Source organism: Panthera onca, chromosome B2 (assembly GCF_046562875.1).
Source record: "Panthera onca isolate mPanOnc1 chromosome B2, mPanOnc1 haplotype 2, whole genome shotgun sequence".
Taxonomy (NCBI): Eukaryota; Metazoa; Chordata; class Mammalia; order Carnivora; family Felidae; genus Panthera; species Panthera onca.
In genome coordinates, this window is record NC_138343.1 from 65799819 (window position 1) to 65821218 (window position 21400).

Sequence of the window (21400 nt, forward strand, 5' to 3'; positions counted from 1 at the left end):
TACAAGTGAGGACTCCAAGATTCAGCAAGATTAATAGGTCTAAAGTTAAACAGCTAGGAAAGAACAGAAGTAGGAATACCTGGGATCTCTCACACAAAGTCCACACTTCTAACCTCTGTGCCTCCTTGGAGGGCCATTATGGAGAAGGATTGAAATAGAGTTTGTGTACTATCCAAGGCACATAGCCCCATAAACACTTTTAATGTTCATTTATGTTTTTAAACTTTTTTTAATATTTATTTTTGAGAGAGACAGAGACAGAATGCGAGTGGGTTGGGGCAGAGAGAGAGGGAGGCACAGAATCTGAAGCAGGCTCCAGGCTCGGAGCTGTCAGCACAGAGTCTGACGAGGGGCTCGAACTCACAAGCTGTGAGATCATGACCTAAGCTGAAGTCAGACGTTTAACCCACTGAGCCACCCAGGCGCCCAAATGTTTATTTATTTTTGAGAGAGAGAGAGACAGAGACAGAGACAGAGACAAAGCACGAGTCGGGGAGGGGCAGAGCGAGAGAGGGAGACACAGAATCTCAAGCAGGCTCCAGGCTCTGAGCTGTCAATACAGAGCCGACACAGGGCTCTCACAAACTGTGAGATCATGACCTGAGCTGAAGTCATACACTTAACCAACTGAGCCACCCAGGTGCCCCACCAGAGCTTCTTATTTTAAATAAGTAATAATTCTCCTTTTCCTCGTTACAAAAGCAATGCATGCTTATTATAGATTATTTGGAAGAAAAGAGGTATGTATAAAGAAACTAAACTTGACACATAATTCTACCACCCAAAAATAATCCCTGCTAGCATGCAAGTATAGGTACTTACAGTATTTATTTTTATATATACTATAAGAGCACATAATCCTTTGAAGGCAAAATTGGAATCATCTGCGTATTCTGCTATGTAATTAGTTTTTTACATAATGATATATTGGAGGAGAAATTTTCTTATTTTACCAACATTCCTCTAAAACATGATGTCTTGAGGTGCCTCGGTGACTCAGTTGGTTAAGTGTCCAATTCTTGATTTCAGCTCAGGTCAGGATCTCACAGTTGGTGAGTTCCAGCCCGACGTCAGGCTCTGCACTGACAGCATGGAGCCTGTTGGGATTCTCCGTCTCCCTTTCTCTCTGCCCCTCCCTTGCTCATGCTCTTGCTGTGTCTCAAAATAAATAAATAAGCATTAAAACATGATGTCTTGTGGTTACATAGTTATTCATGGTAATACTACTACTAATAATAATAAATTAGATAAACTCTATTGTGCATTAGCGTTGTACTAAGATCTTTCAAATGCATTAACTTATTTGCTTCTTACAACAACTCTATGAAATAGGTAATTTTGTGATTCTCATTTTGCAGATAAAGAAGTGGGGGCAGAGTTCAGTAACTTCATCGGGGTAACCCAGCTGATAAGAGGCGAGCCAGGCCTGAAACTCAGGCAAGATGAGCTCCATAGTGCTTGCTCTGGAATATCTAGACTGCATCATTTTTTATGAATCAATTTTTATTAGCAATTTGGATTGTATCTAATTTTTACATTTTTTTAATGTTTATTTCTGAGAGAGAGAGACAGACAGAGCACGAGTGGGACGGGGGGTGCAGAGAGAGAGGGAGACACAAAATCCAAAGCAGTCTCCAGGCTCTGGGCTGTCATCACAGAGCCCGAGGCAGGGCTCCAACCCACAAACCGTGAGATCATGACCTGAGCCAAAGCCGGATGCTTAACCTACTGAGCCACTCAGGCATCCTACAATGTCCAAAACTTTGCTGTGAGAACCATCCTGAATAGTAAAAGTCAGTATGTTAACTAAGTGAGCATCAAAATACACCAAAATAAAATCTAGGAAAATATTTTTATAATCTTGGGCAAAGTCTTTCTAGATGACCTGACTTATTTGACTTCTAAATAATCTGAAATCCAGAATCAGTAACGAAAAAAAGTGATGTTTTTGCCTATCATGTTGGCAAAGATTACAAATTTATAATATTCCATGTAATACCTAAAAATGCTTAGAACAAGGTCTATCAGACAGTAAACTGTTACTGTTAGTTGTTACTGTTACTATTGTTATTTTACATTTTTTAAGTTTTTTTATTTATTTTGAGTGACACAGAGAAAGAGCAAGCAAGTATACTCGAGTGGGGGCCAGAGAGAGATCATGACCTGAGCCGAAACCAGGAGTCAGACACTTAACCAACTGAACCACCCAGGCACCCTATGCTATTATTATTTTTATTACCATTAGTTTGTATTAGCAAATAGACAGAAAAATATTTACCTTCATACATTGTTAGTAACAATTGGTACCATCCTTTGGAGGGTATTTTGATATCAAACGTCAAAATGTGCCAACATTCAACCCAACAATCCAATCTCTAGGAATTTATCCTTAACCTACAAAAATATGTGTAAGGAACTGTATATTTCAGTATCATTTTTAGAGCAAAAATTAAAGTAACCTTTACTTCATTAATAATAATTGGCTAATTAAATTTCTTTCCTATCTTATACTACATATGTCTAGTGTTTTGATATTTTATAGCAGCTACTATTTTTATAATTTGAAAACATAGAGAAAGATTTTACTTAAATCATCCAAAGTTAGCTTATAGTGAGGCCACTAACAAGAGCTCAAGGATTTAGAACAAAAAAGATGGTGGGAGAAGAATATTGTATTTGTTGCACTTCTGTTTTTCCCAGAGATAACAGATGAAATGAGTTTAAAGTGCAAGAAGGAAATTTATGTTCGACATCAGGGGAAACTTTCTGAGACTATTACATACTTTGCAAAAATTTTAAAAGCCTAAAGTCTCCAGACAGTTTTTAGGAGTCAAGATGTACCCCCTTTGTAATTTACCTCTACAGAATCTATATGTCCTTACAATTACTAATTTAAAAGTGTTCAGCCATGTTTTGCTCAATCCATAAGTTTTCATTGTTCCAATAATGATTTTAAATTAAGGCAGGTGTAGTAAATATACTTTCTAATAGATGCATTATGTCATATAATTGTAGCAACAAAATATATCCCGTCAAGTTCAGGTGTACAGTTGATCTTGCTTTTTTTTTTTTTAACTTTTGTTATAATTCCAGTTAGTACAGTATTAGTTTCAAGTACACATTATAGTGATTCAGCATTTCCATACATCACCAGGTGCTCATCACAGCAGGTGTGCTCCTTAATCCCTGTTGCCAATCTCACCCATCCCCCCACCCTCCCGTCTGGTAACCATCAGTTTGTTCTCTATAGTTAAGAATCTGTTGCTTAGTTTGTCTCTTTCTCTCTTTTTCCCACTTTGATCTTTGGTTTGTGTCTTAAATTCTATATATGAGTGAAATGATGGTCTTTATTTTTCTGTAACTGAATTATTTCGCTTAGCCCTATAGTCTCTAGATCCATCCATGCAGTTGATCTTGCTTTAACCCAATCTTTGGGTCCTTGTTAAGGTAGCTTTAGATATGAATCCACCTTAAAATGAGGGATTTTCAGTATTTCAGTGACTAATCCCTTTTACACAAAGTCCAGGGTGATCAATTTATATTGATTTTGCTGATGAAAAAAATATTAGAGCAGAGTTCCAGTGGAATTTAATAATATGCTCTTTTATAGTCCCTATGTGTCTTAAATATCATTACAGTATTTACTTCCCTCAAATCTTTGCAGTCTCCTCAAATCTCAAGGATTCATCCATAAATCATTCTAAATGATTCAGAAAGTATGTGAACCTACTTCCTAGCACCTTATGAGCCTATATTTCACATTTCTAATGGGCTGCTTGCTTACAATCAATAACTATTCCTTCCCCACGTCCCAACTTGTTCGCATCTGTTTCTCTTGGGAGAGGTAGATTTTAAGAGCTCAGGATTATGTTTTTGTTTTCATGCAATTTGGATCTCCCCCTTGTTTATTAGCAGTTCTATTTCTTCCTCTAGCCCCATTTTCTCTTGATGTATCTATAAAAGTACCACCTGTTTTTAGTATCATTTTATTTCTGCATTCTGCTCTCCCCTGAATGTTTCATGTGATAACAATTTATTCTTGCTTTAGTATCCTACCTGCTTTCCCAGCCCACCCTCTTCTCCTCATCCCACCGCACCCCTTCTCCCCACCCCACCCCACCCATGTCACCCAGCGTTTTATTAATCCAAGGAATGGTGTACCATAATTTTAAGGGCACAAATTTTGGTGTCAAGGAAGGGCCAGCTCAGCCACTTAGGATATTGGGCCTTGGCTAGGTGACCAATGCAAGTCTTAGTTCTTCATTTATAAGAAGAAGTTGGTAATAATATTATCTACCTCATAAGAGGACTAAATAAAGTATGTACATCAGGGTTTCCCAACCTCGGCACTATTGGCATTTGGAACTAGGTAATTCTTTTTTTCTGGGGACTATTTGGACATTGTAGGATATTCTGCAGGAACCCTGGCCTATCCCACTAGATGCCAGTAGCAATCCCCTTCCCAATTAAGACAATCAGATATGTCTCCAGACATTGCTAGATGTCCCCTGGGAGGCAAAATCATCCCCATTGACAACAATGATGTATGTAATAAGTACTTAGGACCAGATAGATGGATGAATATTCATTTCTAATGCAAGTATCCAACAAAATATTTGAAATTCAATTAACTCCTTGATGCATGAATGGATAAACAAATGAATATGAAGCCAATGAGCTTTGACAGTTGTCTATAGTTTCTACCTTATACTAAAATGTGGTATCTTCACTTAAGACAAGGCTCCTCTATTTCAAAAACCACTTTAGATGATTAACTAATTTCACAACTTAAGCTATTCTCTCTGATTTTTTTCTCCAGCCTTATTGAGATGTAATTGACATATAACAATGTGTAAGCTTAGGATGTACAACCCATTGATTTGATACACCTATATTGCAAACTGATTGTCCACTAACACCTCCATCACATCACATAATTATCATTTCTTTTTTGCGGTGAAAACATTTAAGGCATTCTCTCTTAGCAACTTTCAAGTATGTAATAATACAGTATCATTAACTATAGTCACCATGCTGTGCATTAGATCCCCAGAACTTATTCATCTTATAACTGGAAGTTTATAATCTTTGACCAGCATCTCCTCATTTCTCCCACCTCCTCTCCTGATAATCAAAATTCTGGTCTCTGTTTCTATTAGTTCAATTTTTTTTAGATTCCATACATAATTGATGTACAGTACTTATCTTCCTCTGTCTGGATCATTCTAGTTAGCATAATACCCTTAAGGTCTATCCATGTTGTTGCAAACATTAGGATTCTCTTCTTTCTCATGGATGAAAAATATTCCACTCTCTATTCCACTATTTTTAATTTTTTTAATAACCTCCATACTGTTTATACCAGTTTATATTCCCACCAACAGTGCCCAATAGTTCCCTTATAATGAATATACCAGTTTATATTCATTCTAACAGGGATGAGGCGACATCTCACTATGGTTTTGAATGAATATATACCAGTTTATATTGAATATACCAGTTTATATTCCCACCAACAGTGCCCAATAGTTCCCTTATAATGAATATACCAGTTTATATTCCCACCAACAGTGCCCAATAGTTCCCTTTCCTTTACATTCTCACCAATATTTGTTATCTCCTATCTTTTTTATAATAATCATTCTAACAGGGATGAGGCGACATCTCACTATGGTTTTGGTTTGCATTATCTCATGATTAATGATGTTGAGCACCTTTTCATGTATCTGTTGGCCATTTTTATGTTGTTTGGAATAAAGTCTATTCATTTCCTTGCCCATTTTTTAATTGGATTATTTTTTTTTATTTTACTTTTGAGTTGTGTGAGTTATTTATATATTTTAAATATGAACTCCTTATCAGATATGTGATTTGCAAGTATTTTCTCCCATCTGGTACATTGCCTTTTCATTTTGTTACTGGTTTCCTTTTCTGTAGAGAAGCTTTTTGGTTTGATGTGGTCCCACTTGTTAATTTTTGCTTTTGTTATCTATGTTCTTGGTGTCAAATCCAAAAAATCATTGTCAAGATCAGTGTCAAGGAGCTTACTCTCTATGTTTTCTTCTAGGACTTGTACGGTGTCAGGTATTACACTTAAATCTTTAATACATTTTTAGTTGATTTTTGTATATGGTATAAGATAATGGTCCAGGGACACGTGGGTGGCTCAGTCGGTTGGGCATCCAACTTTGGCTCAGGTCATGATCTCACAGCTTGTGAGTTCAAGCCCCATGTCTGCCTCTGTGCTGACAGCTCAGAGCCTGGAGCCTGCTTCAGATTCTGTCTCCCTCTCTCTCTGCCCTTCTGCCACTTGGGCTCTGTCTCTCTCTCTCAAATACAAATAAACATTTAAAAAAAATTTTATTAAAAAGAAAAGATAGTGGTCCAGCTTCATTCTTTTGTATGTGGCTGTCCAGTTTTCCCAATACCATTTATTGACAAGATTATACATTCCCCACTGTGTATTTCTGGCTCCTTGTCATTAATTATTGATCACGTATGCATGGGTTTATTTCTGAGCTGTCTATTCTGTTCCATTGTTCTATGTGTCTATTTTTTTGCCAATACCATTCTGTCTTAATTATTATAACTTTGTAATATAGTTTGAAATCAGGGAGCATGATGCTTCCAGCCTCTTCTTTTTTCCTTTGAATAGCCAGGTTTGCTTTGGCTATTCAGTGTCTTTTGCCTTTCTATATGAATTTTAGAATTGTTTGTTCTATTACTGTGGAAAATACCATTGGAATTTTGATAAGGAATGCATTGAACCTGTAGATTGCTTTAGGTAGTAGGGACATTTTAACAATATTAATTCTTCCAATCCATGGACGTGGAATATCTTTTCATTTATTTGTGTTCTTATCCATTTCTTTCATCAGTGTCTTATGGTTTTCACCAAACAGATCTTTCACTTCCCTGGTTAAATTTCCTAAATATTGTTCCTAAATATTGGGGTGCCTGGGTGGCTCAGTTGGTTAGGCATCCAACTCTTGGTTTTGGCTCAGATCATAATCTCATGGGTTTGAGCCCCGCATCAGGCTCTGCTCTAGCAGTGCAGAGCCTGCTTGGGATTCTCTCTCTCCCCCTCTCTCTCTCTGCCCCTCCCCCACTCATGCTGTTTCTGTCTCTCTCAGAATAAATAAATAAACTTTAAAAAATTTGTTTGTAAGTATTTTATTCTTTTTAATACTATTGTAAAGAGGATATTTTTTTATTTCTCCTTCTCAGACATCACTGTTAGTGTATAGAAACACAACTGATTTTTGTATAATATTTTGTGTGCTACAACTTTACTTAATTCATTTATTATTCTAATAATGTTTTGGTGGAATCTTTAGAGTTATATATATATATATATATATATATATATATATATATATATATAATATCATGTCAACTGCAAATAGTGACAGTTTTACTTCTTCCTTTCAAATTTGAATGCCTTTTGTTTCTTTTTCCTGCCTAATTGTTTGGCTGGGACTTTTAATACTATGCTAAATAAAAGAGTGGGCATTCTTACCTTGTTCCTTACCTTAGAGAAAAAGCTTTTAATCATTGACTACGGTGTTAACTGTGGGGTTGTCATATATGGCCTCTATAGCCACTTTGTTGAGAACTTTTATCATGAAAGTATGTTGAATTTTGTCAAAGGCTTTTTCTCCGCCTATTGAGGTGATCATATGACTTTCATCCTTCATTTTGTTAATGTGGTATATCACACTGATTGATTTGCAGATGCTGAGCCATCCTTGCATCCTTAGAATAACTGTTACTTGATCAAAATGAGTGATCATGATCATGATGTGCTAAATTTGAAACCTGACCCTTAGGCAGCAGTTTTTAAAGTAGACAAATAGAGCATCTTTTCATGTGTCTGTTGGCCATCTGTATGTCTTCTTTGAAAAATATCTAGTCATGTCTTCTGCCCCCTTTGTAATTGGATTATTTGCTTTTTGGAGTGTTTAGTTTTATAGTTCTTTTTTATAGTTTTATAGTTCTTTTTGGATACCAACCCTTTATCAGATATGTCATTTGCAAATATCTTCTTCCATTCCGTAGATTGCCTTTTAGTTTTGTTGATTGTTTCCTTCACTGTGCAAAAGCTTTTTGTTTTGATGAGGTCCCAATAGTTTATCTTTGTTTTTGTTTCCCTGCCTCAGGAGAAAGAAAGAAGTTGCTATGGCCAAGGTTAAAGAGGTTACTGCCTGTGTTGTCCTCTAGGACTTTTATGGTTTTAGGTCTCACATTTAGGTCTTTATCCATTTTGAGTTTACTTTTGTTATGCTGTAAGAAAGTGGTCTAGTTTCATTCTTTTGCATTTTGCTGACCAGTTTTCCCAACACCATATCATCAGGGAAATACAAATCAAAACTGCAATGAGATATCACCTCATACCTGTCAGAAAGGCTAAAATCAACAACACAAGAAACAACGGATGTTGATGAGGATGTGGAGAAAGGGGAAACCTCTTGCACTGTTGGTGAGAATGCAAACTGGTGCAGCCACTCTGGAAAACAGTATGGAGATTCCTCAAAAAGTTAAAAATAAAACTACCTTTTGATCCTACAATCATACTACTGGGTATTTACCCAAAGAACACAAGAACACTAATTCAGAGGGATATATGCATCCCTATATTTATAGCAGCACTATCTACAATAGCCAAATTATGGAAACAGCCCAAATGTCCATTGACAGATGAATGGATAAATAAATGTGGTATATACATATACCATATATATATATATATATATATATATATATATATATATATGAGAGAGAGAGAGAGAATGGACTATTACTCAGCCATAAAAAGAATGAAATCTTGCTATTTGCAACAACATGGATGGAGCTAGAGCATATTATGCTAAGCAATGTAAGTCCATTAGAGAAAAACAAATGCCACATGATTTCACTCATATGTGAAATGTAAGAAACAAAGCAAACAATCATAGAGGAAAAACCAAGGGAGGAGAACCAAGACACAGGCTCTAACTATAGAGAGCAAACTGATGGTTACTGAAGGGAGGTGGGCAGGGGAATGGGTAAAATAGGTGATAGAGAATAAAGAGTGCACTTGTGATGAACACTGGGTGATGTATGGAAGTGCTGAATCACTATCTTATACACCTGAAATTAATATTACACTGTATGTAGGGGCGCCTGGGTGGCTCAGTCGGTTAAGCGTCCGACTTCAGCTCAGGTCATGATCTCACGGTCCGTGAGTTCGAGCCCCGCGTCGGGCCCTGTGCTGACAGCTCAGAGCCTGGAGCCTGTTTCAGATTCTGTGTCTCCCTCTCTCTCTGACCCTCCCCCGTTCATGCTCTGTCTCTCTCTGTCTCAAAAATAAATAAACGTTAAAAAAAAATTTTTTTTTTAAATATTACACTGTATGTTAACAAACTGGAATTTAAATAAAAACTTTTTTAAGTATGCAAATAGAATCCTTTTAGAGAAAGCCTGAGAGATGGACATTTCTGCCTGTGCCTTCTGTACTGAGCCCTAGGGTGAGAGCCATAGCAGTGCTCACACCCATTAATAATTGTTTCTTTGTGCTATAGTTTTGTGAATCCTATGGATGCAATCCCCACTGGCTTTCAGAGCAAGGTGTTTGGGAGAACTGTCCTTGAAGTGGGAGTCTTAAAAGTTAGGAGGCTAAATGTGGGTTCCAAACCCCTAGCCTCTCAGGGAGAAGCTGGGAGTTGCAAGTTAGCTCCCGTTTGGCACTGTACCAGGAGTGATGTTTATGGCAAGATTATGTCTCATCAGCCTTTCCTACCCATGTGGGTATTTTCTTATTTGCCAAATGTGTGGGACTCCCTCAGCTAGTTTCTGGATTTCCTTCAGAGGGAATTACTCCACGTGCAACTGTTTATTCAGTGTGCATATGGGAGGAAGGGAGTTCGGGAGCCTCCTATGTCACTGTCTTTAAAAACTGCCCCTACCTCTCTGCTTAAGGAGACTGCTTAAGATTCTCTCTCTCTCCCTCTGCCCCTCTCCCCAGCTCATGCTTTCTCTCCCAAATAAAAAAAAATTTTTTTTTCAACGTTTTTTATTTTTATTTTTGGGACAGAGAGAGACAGAGCATGAACGGGGGAGGGGCAGAGAGAGAGGGAGACACAGAATCGGAAACAGGCTCCAGGCTCCGAGCCATCAGCCCAGAGCCTGACGCGGGGCTCGAACTCACAGACCGCGAGATCGTGACCTGGCTGAAGTCGGACGCTTAACCGACTGCGCCACCCAGGCGCCCCTAAAAAAAAATTTTTTTAATAAAAAAAAAAACATAACTTAAAAAAAAAAAACTGCCCGCACCTAATTTTATAAAAAGGACATGTTGGGGCTCCCGGGTGACTCACTTGGTTGAGTGTGTGACTCTTGGTTTCAGCTCAGGTCATGATCTCAAGGTTCGTGGATTTGAGCCCCATGTCTGGCTCGCACTGAGAGCATGAGGCCTGCTTGGATTCTCTCTCTCTGCCCTTCCCCACTCATGCATGTGCACGTGCTTTCTTTCTCAAAATAAGTAAACTTTAAAAAAAAAAAAAGGAATCTTAGTGAGAGTTATAAACTTTAATAGATGATAGCTATGAATCAATATGTTGCAGTAGACTTCAAGATAGAATACTGAAATGATCCCTTCATTAATTTAAGAGTATTTTAGGGGCACCTGGGTGGCTTAGTCAGTTAAGCATCCAACTTTGGCTCAGGTCAGGATCTCACAGTTTGTGAGTTCGAGCCCCGTGTCAGGCTCTGTGTTGACAGCTCAGAGGCTGGAGCCTGCTTCAGATTCTGTCTCCCTCTCTCTCTGCCCCTCCCCTGCTTGTGCTTTGTCTATCTCTCAAAAATAAATAAACATTTAATTTTTTTTAAAAAAGAGTGTTTTAGATGATGATTCTAGTTATTAAGGCAGTGATACGGTAAGAGAACAAAAATCAAGCTATTTTTAAGTATTTATTAACCAGAGTTCATTCTATAAATATTTATTGAGTGCTTACTATGTTTCAGGAACTACACTATGTACTTGGGACACAAGTATCCAAACTTGTGGAACCTCCAATCTATAAAGTAATGGACTACAGAAATAATAAATACATACATAAAAATAAAAATAAGGAGTAGTCATAACTTCTAAAATATGGGCCTGGGAAATATTTCTAGGTGGTACTGACAGCAAAATTCAGTGGAGGACTGTAATCCAACCAGAAACATTGTTATGACTGCATTCATCATTTGCCATTTGGTCGCTCATCTATGATTTCATTTTACTGAACTCTGACTTTCTCATCTGAACTGAATTACAATGAGGGTGTTAAATCATATCTGTAGTTACCTTTGCATATTTTATGACCTCAAACACTTAGATTATGATTCACTGTGTGCATACTTTTTTAAATTGTCTCAAACCGGCACTGTTGCTTTTACTTTGTCTAGGTTTTCTCTAATGAGCTAGCATAACTTCATAGCTTCATACTTTTTGTGCTGTAGTCTAACAGCTTGATGACTGATTCTTTTAAACTAATACAGTATGTGCTTTTTGTGCCTCACTTTTCTCATCTGTACAATGGGATCTGTAGATGACCTAACCAACAAACAGAGTTGTTATAAGGATCAAATAATGAACATTCATTAAAAAACACAGAACTATGGGCACCTGGGTGGATCAGTCGGTTGAGCTTCCGACTTTGGCTCAGGTCGTGAATTAGTGGTTCATGGGTTCAAGCCTCGCATCAGGTTCTGTGCTGACAGCTCAGAGCCTGAAGCCTGGAGCCTGTTTCAGATTCTGTGTCTCCCTCTCTCTGCCCCTCCTCTGCTCACGCTCTGTCTCTCTCTGTCTCAAAAATAAGTAAACATTAAAAAAATTTTTTTAATTAAAAAAAAAAAAACACAGAACTAAAGAAAGGGCCAGGCACACAGTAAGTTTTACATGCTGTATTTTCTGCACCCCTCTCAGTCATTTACTTATTTCTACTCTCTTGAATATTTTAACATGGTAAATGGGGTATTGTTCTTTTTCCTTTCCTTTGTACACTTGCTAGGAAGCAGGTTTACAATGAGAAGTAAAAGCAAATCTATATCTAACAGGACCATATAAGAAATGTCTTTGTCTGTAAATCACTTATCTCAGGAGGAAATCCCTCCAAATGATACAGACCAAGAGATGTTTTTACACTTAACTCTTCTCTAAAGTTTTTTTTCTGGGGCACCTGGTGGCTCAGTCGGTTAAGCATCGGACTCTTGATTTAAGCTCAGGTCATGATCTTGCGGTTCATGGGTTCAAGCCCTGAGTCAGGCTCTGCACTGACAGTGTGGAGCCTGCTTGGGATTCTCTCTCCCCCTCTCCCTCTGTCCCTCCCCTATCTCTCTCTTTCTCTCTCTCAAAATAAATAAACATTTTAAAAATAAAGTTTTTTTTCTGATTTCAAAAGTCATTTTAAAAAATGTTATAAAATTCAATATTACAGAAATTAATAACTCAAAGTAAAAAGTCCCTTTACCCACATATTCACCCCACTCTCTACCCCGAAGGAGAATTAATGGTAATAACCTGTGTATATTCTCACATGGCTTTTCTAGTCATATTTTTTTTATTAAAATAAGATCACATTGTATATATAGCTTTACAACTGTCTTCTTCCTCTCTTAAAATATGTCTTTGGTGTCTCTGTCAACACATTTAGTTCCTTCTCATTTCCAACAGCAGCACAGAGCTGTAACTCAAGGAGGTGCTGTGGCTTCCTGTGTACCTACTCACAAAGTCCTATAGTGTTTAGATCTGATTGGAAAAAGCCCTTTAGCTGACCCTTGTACCGCCAGCCACTCCAAGTCCTGACCGAAAAAGGGGACCAGAAGAGTCATTCAAAAGATGTGCTCAGTCCACACCAGGAGACCAGAGTTTGCTCAGTACAGGGAGAAGGACTCAGCTGGATGATGAATACAGATTCATACAGCAGTTAATGCTGAGGGTCACAGAAACATTATAAATCCAATGCCCTTGAAGTGGAACCTCTCCCTGGAGTCTGGACACCCAGTCATGCACAGCCCACTTGGAGTGGGAAAGAAAATTTATTTGAGAACGTTAAGGTCAAGTTAACTTATTTTAAAATTGCCATAGGAGGCCATTCATCCCCACTTGACTTCTCCCTCTTCAGAACCTACTTGCCATCCCTCAGATATTTGCCCTCGGAGCAATTAAGTCCTCTTTTTTTTTTTTTATGCTTTCATTAGCTGCTCTTTTTTCTCTTTTTTAGCTTACAAAAGGGCAGATGTATTTTAAGCCAAATGTCAATGTCAAACATCAAATATCCATTCCCATGCAATGTACAGTGTATATAATTACATACTCTGTTGTAACAAATGTAGTATTGTTTCATTTGTATACCAAACTTCCATGTAACTGACCAGGCGTAAAGAGTACTCTGTGCAGAGAGCCTAGAGGATGCACCTCAGTTAAGACCTTTGTTAAATGGTGCATGACGAGGCAGACTCCCTAGCATAAGGGAACTTTTTGGAGAAAGGAGCTACGAGTTTCTTTGGCAAGAAAACCAGAAATAGGATTATACCAAGCAGCGCGTTCAGAGCCGTGCAGGCTGTGGTGCCTCTGTGGCATCACCCTGGAAGCCACCGTGGTGGGACTGAGGCAGAAGCTCCTTTCTGCCAGACCGGAATGCTGAGAAACCAGAGCCGCACAGCCTCACTGCTCCCTGGTACACTGAACTTTCTGAAGGCCACTGGCCATCCAATTCATCAAAGGTTACATAGCAAACGGTTCAGAATTGCGTACATAAAGCATAGAACGGCCAAGGGGTCAGAACTAAGGCAGTTAAGTAGGTTTTCTTCCTTCCCTTTTCACTCTTCAGTTATCACAAAGCCCAAGCAGCACCATTCCAGGCTGGGGTTGGATCTGTTTCTTTGTGCCTCAAATAGGTCAAAGTGAAACTTTCTGAAACATTATTTTGAGAAATCAAAATTCCTAGTCCTGCTACTTACGATTGTTTCAACCTGTTTCTTTCAGATACCATTGTTCTTATCGCTTCGATAGCAGTTGTTTCTGCAAAAACTCAGGGTAATATTTTCGCCACGTCCGCACTCAGAAGTCTCCGTTTCCTACAGATCCTCCGTATGGTGCGCATGGACCGAAGGGGAGGCACTTGGAAATTGCTAGGTTCGGTGGTTTATGCTCACAGCAAGGTAAGATCTGCTTTCTGAATTGCAGAACAAGACTTTTGAAACGTTTTCGTTGATTGCTGTGGGAGAGTAGAACCCATCAAGCAAACGGAGTCATTTCAGAAATTGGCTACAGCACAATGTATAATGGGTTGTTCAAAAGTCGTCAGATGGTTGCCAGAGGGAAGGAGATTGGGAGGAGAGGCAAAGTGGGTAAAAGGGAGAGGGGGGTCCAGGCTTGCAGTTAGGGAATGACTAAGTCACGGGATAAAAGGGACGGCACAGGGACTATAGACACTGATACTGTAGCAGTATGTGTGGTGACAGATGTCAGCCACGCTTGTGGTGAGCCCAGCGTAACATACAGAGATGTTGCACACCTGAAACTAATGTAAGATTGTGTGTCAACTAGACTCAAATAAAAAGCAATGCTTTCCAAGTCCTTACGCCTCAAATAAATTATAGTAAACCCATACATTTAGAATACTGTGCAACCATTTAAAAAAGAAACCTGAGGAAGTTGTCCTGTTCACTGGGACATCCACTGAATAAAAAAAGCAAATTCGGGGCACCTGGGTGGCTCAGTCGGTTGAGCATCCAACTTTGGCTCAGGTCATGATCTTGCGGTGAGTGATTTCGAGCCCCACATCAGGCTGTCCTCTGTCCACACAGAGCCTGCTTCGGATCCTCTGTTCCCCTCTTTCTGCCACTCCCCAGCTTGCACTCTCTCAAAAATAAATAAACATTAAAAAAGGAGTAAATCCTATAAATAAACAAATAAATATTATCATAAATATCCAAAAAGTAGTAAAATGAATGCATAGATTTTTTTTTCCCCTTTTACACGGATTTTTTACTTCTAACGATCTTTCAATTCCTTTTATATCTAGGAATTAATCACGGCTTGGTACATAGGATTTTTGGTTCTTATTTTTTCATCTTTCCTTGTCTATCTTGTGGAAAAGGATGCCAATAAAGAGTTTTCTACATATGCAGATGCTCTCTGGTGGGGCACAGTGAGTATAAAAATCTAGTTTTGTTTTTTGGATTTTGTGAAATGTTTCCTTTGAATACAGTGTAATGATTCCTAGGAATCATTTATGAAAGGTCTCAATAAAAACATTAACTTCCAAAAGAGAGTTACATGAAAATATACAGCACTAAAATTGTCTGAAGAGTTTTCCCATCTCTATAGCTAAACAAAATCAAGTTCTCTTATAAATCATCAGAAGTATTTCTTGAGTGCTAGATTATTGCCAAAATAAGAATACATTGGTTTTTTTTAAACAGTGATTAAAATCTTAATCGGCTTGTTTGTTTGTCTTAACTTTGTGGAGCACAAATTTAAATTACCAATTGTTGCATTGGCTTACCTCTCATCAGAAAGTTTCTCTGAGGTTAAAAAAAAAAAAAGGAATAATAGCTGAATGAAAGTTAAGAAAAGTATGGCACAAGTGAAAAAGAGAAAACTGATAACCATCTGTGAGATCAGAGATTATAGACACCTAATATCAAAACTTTCCATAATAGGCACCTGGGTGGCTCAGTTGGTTGGGCATCTGACTTTGGCTCAGGTCATGATCTCGAGGTCCGTGAGTTGGAGCCTGGTGTTGGGTGCTCTGCTAACAGCTCAGAGCCTGGAGCCTGCTTTGGATTCTGTCTCCTTCTCTCTGCACTCCCCCTGGTCTCTGTCTCTCTCTCCCATTCTCAAAAATAAACATTTAAAAATGATTTTTTTTAAAACCTATCCATACAAAAACCTACTTTTCATTTAAATTGTTACTAAAGGCCACTCTTGGGTGGCTCATTAGGTTAAATGTCCCTCGGTTTCAGCTCAGGTCACTATCTCACGGTTTTGTGAGTTGGAGCCAACTGCATGGGGCTCCCCACAGAGGCAGCACGGAGACTGCTTGGGATCTCTGTCTCCCTCTCTCTCTGTGCCTCCCCCACCCACGCTGTCTCTGTCTCTTTCAAAATAAATAAATAACCTTCAAAAAAATGTTTTTAAAAAGAAAAAAGATATTAAAAAAATAAATAAATGGTTGTTACAGGAAACTTCACCCAAATAAAAAAATCATAACTCTCATACAGACACATGCTAAAGATTTTAACTCCTTTTTTAAACTTGTCATGATTAATGAGGGAACCAGTAAGATGTTACATCCAGTTCAAAGAGCTATCCAAGAACATTACCACGTAAAGATCAGGAATATTGAAATGAATCTGGCTTCTTCCACAATGTGAGAGGGAAGTCAATTAAACCTCCACTAGACAGAATTTATTTATGTGTCTATAGACAAGAATTACTTTCCACTGCTACTAGTTATCTACAACTTACAGAGTTGTAAAGTAGCTCAAAAGCCATGAAAGATGCACAGCCCCATAAAATCAGAAGTTGATAACCTGGAAGGGTGTGCTCTAAGCAAGGCACAGTTTTTCATTAAAGTAAAAATCTTCTCTGCATTGTAAAGAATCTATAAAAGTCATTGAAACATGTGCCCTAATAATAATGTCACAGGCTAGGGGCGTGCTTTTGGCAGTGTATAAACTATATGTCTTTTTATTTTATTCCTTAAGACATTCCAAAAGTGTGTTTTGTGAAAATGTACAGCATTTTTAACTGTCTAAACAGCTTCCCATCTCTTTGGTCCAACAAAGTTAAGTTCTCTAATAAATCATAATATTTCTTGAGTGCTAGACACTCACCAAAATTAAAATACCACTTTCTTAAACTGTTATTAAAATATTTATAAGTTGAGGGGCACCTGGGTGGCTCAGTCCATTAAGCATCCAACTTCAGCTCAGGTCATGATCTTGCATTTCGTGTATTCGAGCCCTCCGTCAGGCTCTGTGCTGACACCTCAGAGCCTGGAGCCTGCTTCGGATTCTGTGTTTCCCTCTCTCTCTCATTCGCACTCTGTCTTTCTCTCTCTCAAAAATAAATAAACGTTTAAAAAATTTTTTTTAATATTTTTAAGTTGGTTGTTGGTTTTGTGAAGCATGGATTTAAGTTACCAATTGTTGCATTGTTCTGCTACCCATTAAAAGCTCATCAGGGAGAACTAGAACCCTCGTCAAGAACAAGGACAATTTGTCAGGGCTTGTATTAAGCAGAACTCGGTATGTTTGTTGGCTGCACGGCAGCAGTAAAATGAATAAGAATCAGAAATATATTCACCTGAAGGTTAGGATTTTTTAATTAAATTATCAGAGTAAATGTCTACAAGATTATGCCATTGATAACAAAGCGATCTGGTGGTTTCATAACTTGGTTCCCAACTCCTTCCTTCCACTTCACAAGCAATAATGGACATTTTGAAAGGAAGAAAGTAGAAAACCTGAAAGAGAGCAGTCATGTGACATTCTTAAAATACCTTTTATATGTAGAGAGCAAATGAAAATCTATGACTCATTGTGGGATAAACTGTGTAAACTGAGAAAATAGGAGGCTTTTCTAGCCAGCAAGGGGACGACAGTTTATTATCCCAGGCTTCAAAGCAACAATTTGAATTTTAAGTTTAGTTTTTGTTTCTCTCTGATAATTCTAACGTACTTAAATTATTGAGACATTCAGGTGTACCTGTCCCACTGAGATGCAGTTGTTGGGGAGTTCAGCCTGGCAGCTCTTTATCTTTCTTCCCAATAGCCTTCCTTTTCTCCTTATTACTAATAAGAATTGCTGTATTGTGTGTTAAACAGTGTGTGGGAAAGTCTTAATATACTTCTCACTTAGTCACCAGCTTATTTCTTTTGCCAGAATAACCCACGTAGCAGGTTTTCAAAGGTCATATCTGTGACTTTCAGAGGAGAAGCAACATATTTTCATTGATTCCCATTTCGGTTGTGCTATTTGGACTGAAGTTTAACCTGTACTTAACAGGTTCTTTGAATGACCTAATTATGTCTCTATTAAAAAAAAATCTAGTCTTCAATGCAAAAGTCAAAATCTTCTACGATGTCAGGCTTCTAGGAAAAGGCCGTGTTGGTCCACAGTGAGTTTGTTGATATTAACTGAGTCATTGATGAAATTGTCTGAATCCTAGAAATATACAAGAAAGCAAACAAGAGTGTGTATTATTTCTATTCTTTATAAGAAGAACATATACTAGATCTCCAGTGTGAAATAAAATAAATTTAGAACAGTATACCTTTTATGATATATTGATCAGACCTTAATGAAATATATGGCTGGATACTTTTTAGTTGAAATTGTCCATTTTGCACATAATGGACACCTTGATAACTATGAAAGTATCCATAATAAATAGAGAAATAAAAGCATCCTGAATTGGAGTATTTCTAAGTGGTAGGCTTTCGTTTAAAAAAAGGAAATTCTTGGGGCGCCTGGGTGGTTCAGTCAATTAAGCGACTAACTCTTGATTTCGGCTCAGGTCATGATCTCACAGTTCATGAGTTTGAGCCCCACATAGGGCTCTGTGCTGATGGTGTGGAGCCTGCTTGCTCTCTCCCTCTCTCTCTACCCCTTCAGAGCTCGCTCTCCCTCTCTCTCTCTCTCCCTCTTTCAAAATAAATAAATAAACATTAAAACAAAGGAAATTCTCTTCATTAAAAAAGCCCAAATTATTGACATTAAGTATCAAAATGCAATTTGTGGTCTATGGATACAAAATCCCAGTGAATTCTGAATGTTAAATATTAAACTTCTTTCATTAAGAAAATGGTGAGGGCCATCTCCAAGGCCGACTTTTGGAGGAATTCATGGTGTGATCAGCGCTGCTCAAAGCCAGTAGCAATTCAAAGAACTCTGATCCCTGAAAACATTCCATACTATTGAATATCAACACCTAGCTCAGTAAGTGGAATAAGACTAAGACCACAGCCAGTGCCCAAAGATGGTAGCTACTGTTGCTATGGACATTTCGTTGTGGATGTTAGATGGAAACACCTTTATAACAAAAAGAACAAAGAGCTATATACTTCATGTCAGACCCACAGCTTAAGCACAGAAGGGGTTTGGGAATTGGGGGTTACAGTGAAAAGATATTCTAGGTTTTGAAGTAGCAACTAAAGGGACATCTGTGACAGAGGAAGTAAAAAAAGGTGCAAGGGGACTTAACTCTGGTGGTTGAGGCACTGACAGCTACAGGAAAAGAGGATCTTCTGATTGTTAAGCATAGCTCCATTTAATATTATTTCCTATTATTATTTTCTTCCTTTTTGGTTGCTTTAGATTTATTCTGAGACAATTTAAGAACAAGTCTTCCTGGAGTTATTTCCTATTATTATCTCCTTTCCTGTTATTATTTTTCTCCTTTTCAGTTAGATTTATTCTGAAATAACATAAGATCAGGTCTTCCTGAAGTAATATTGCCTGATATGACCTGTTCTCAAAGGCCAGTTTGTTCTCTATTTACTGATATTTCTGTGATGAAGACAGTGTTATGGGGTAGCCTTTTTTTTTTTTTAAGAAGCATACAGCAGCAGGTAGTATAAATCTATTCTGGAGTAACCATCTGAGCACAACCCCCACCTGGGACCGTGTGCTTGAAATGATTACTTCAGGCATGTAGAAGTATTAGTCCTAGAATTTATGCTGAAAATCTTACAGACTTTCTGAAAGCAAATAATATAGAAGACTCTATGTATGGTGCACTCAGCAGGTTGTACAGCCCAAATGTATGCCATGAGTTTCATCCCCCTGCAAAATCTAAGAATAAGAAATGGTGTGGGGCACCCGGGTGGCTCAGTCAGTTGAGTATCTGACCGCAGCCCAGGTCATGATCTCACAGTCTGAGTTTGAGCCCCTCGTCGGGCTCTGTGCTGACAGCTCTGAGCCTGGAGCCTGCTTCCAATTCTGTGTCTCCCTCTCTCTCTGCCCCCTTCCATTCGCTCTCTCTCTCTCTCTCTCTCAAATGTAAGTAAACATTAAAAAAAATTTTAATTAATAAGAAATGGTGTAAATTTGTGGAATGAACAAAAATACCCTTTTCTTTGATAATACCAGGAATCAACCCTCTTTAGACTGGGTTCAACAGTACAAAATGTTTTCTGCCACTTTTTTAAGCTGTTGTTTTCTGACTCAGTGCTGATCCATTAAATAAAAGTTAACAGCTGTTTCTCACCACCAATACACTGTCTGATGGTATCAGAGCTTCACTTGGCCACAAGATAATCAACACACCAACCCCCAACTATTCAAGAACATTGTCAAGTACCAAGCAAACACTGAAACACACATACCCAAGCTGCTACCCACCAAAACATCCTAGCTGCCGTGAGCATCTACAAGCCCTGTGCCTACCCTGATGGCATGGATCTTTGAAGTATATTGGTCAGAAGCCTCTTTGGGAAAGCCTTTCCTAAGAAGTCTGTTCCTTCCTAAGAAGTCATCTCACACATGGTTCTGAATATTTTTTGCTTAGATTTATTCCATAAACGTTGAGCACATACTTATTGGAAAAGAGCAGAAGAATTACAGTCAAGAAACTTGGCTTCCAGCCCTACTGTTATGATTTAGTGTGGTATTCAGCAAACATTTACTCTCTCTATAAAATTGAGAAAATAATATTACCCAAATACAAAGTTGTTATGTGTATTAAAATGAGATTAGGACACATAGATGTGCTTTATCAGACACTGGACAAATGTTAGTCACTACTGGTATTACATATTTGACTATGAGCCTGGAAGAACAACATGAAATGCTATTGCCCTGAGCTGCCTGCCACGACAGAACCCAAATGATATGATACCACCACCACAAGAGATTTCGGTGTTTGTAGATGGAAAACCTTTCTCATCTAATGGTTCACAAACTGCTAATGTGAATCATCCTCGTGTAAAAGACCACCTTACATGGAAATGATACTGTGCTTTGGAAATCTACAAATAGTATGTTTTTAGTTTGTTTACATGAATACATTAGCTATAAACTAGTATTCATAATTGTATCCTCAAAGTTAAACCAATAAATGTTTATTGATTTATTACTGGAAGAGAAGGATGGGTTTATACCTACTGGTTTAGAATTAATTCTGTTATTGAAAGAAAAAAAACTACAGCCTAACCAGTTTCCAAATTGTAATCCGACCATAGCATCTGCTATCTCACAAAAAAATAAAAGAAAAGAAAAAGAAAAAAAGCTTGGGTCACAAATGTCCCTCGACTGGTGAATGGATAAAGAAGATGTGGTGTGTGTATGTGTGTGTATACATATTGTGTGTGTGTGTGTGTGTGTGTCTGTGTGTATATATATATATATATATATATATATATATAT

At 38.0% G+C, this 21400-nt stretch overlaps 1 protein-coding gene across 3 annotated transcripts in view; it reads left to right on the forward strand.

Moving 5' to 3' along the window:
- Positions 1 to 21400, forward strand: part of KCNQ5 (potassium voltage-gated channel subfamily Q member 5) — a 514433-nt gene that overhangs the window by 392686 nt on the left and 100347 nt on the right. For all 3 annotated transcript variants that reach the window (XM_060615936.3, XM_060615937.3, XM_060615939.3), the window contains exons 4-5: positions 14009 to 14184; positions 15051 to 15176. In XM_060615936.3, coding sequence (XP_060471919.2) covers positions 14009 to 14184; positions 15051 to 15176 — 302 coding nt within the window. The remainder of the gene's footprint in view (positions 1 to 14008; positions 14185 to 15050; positions 15177 to 21400) is intronic.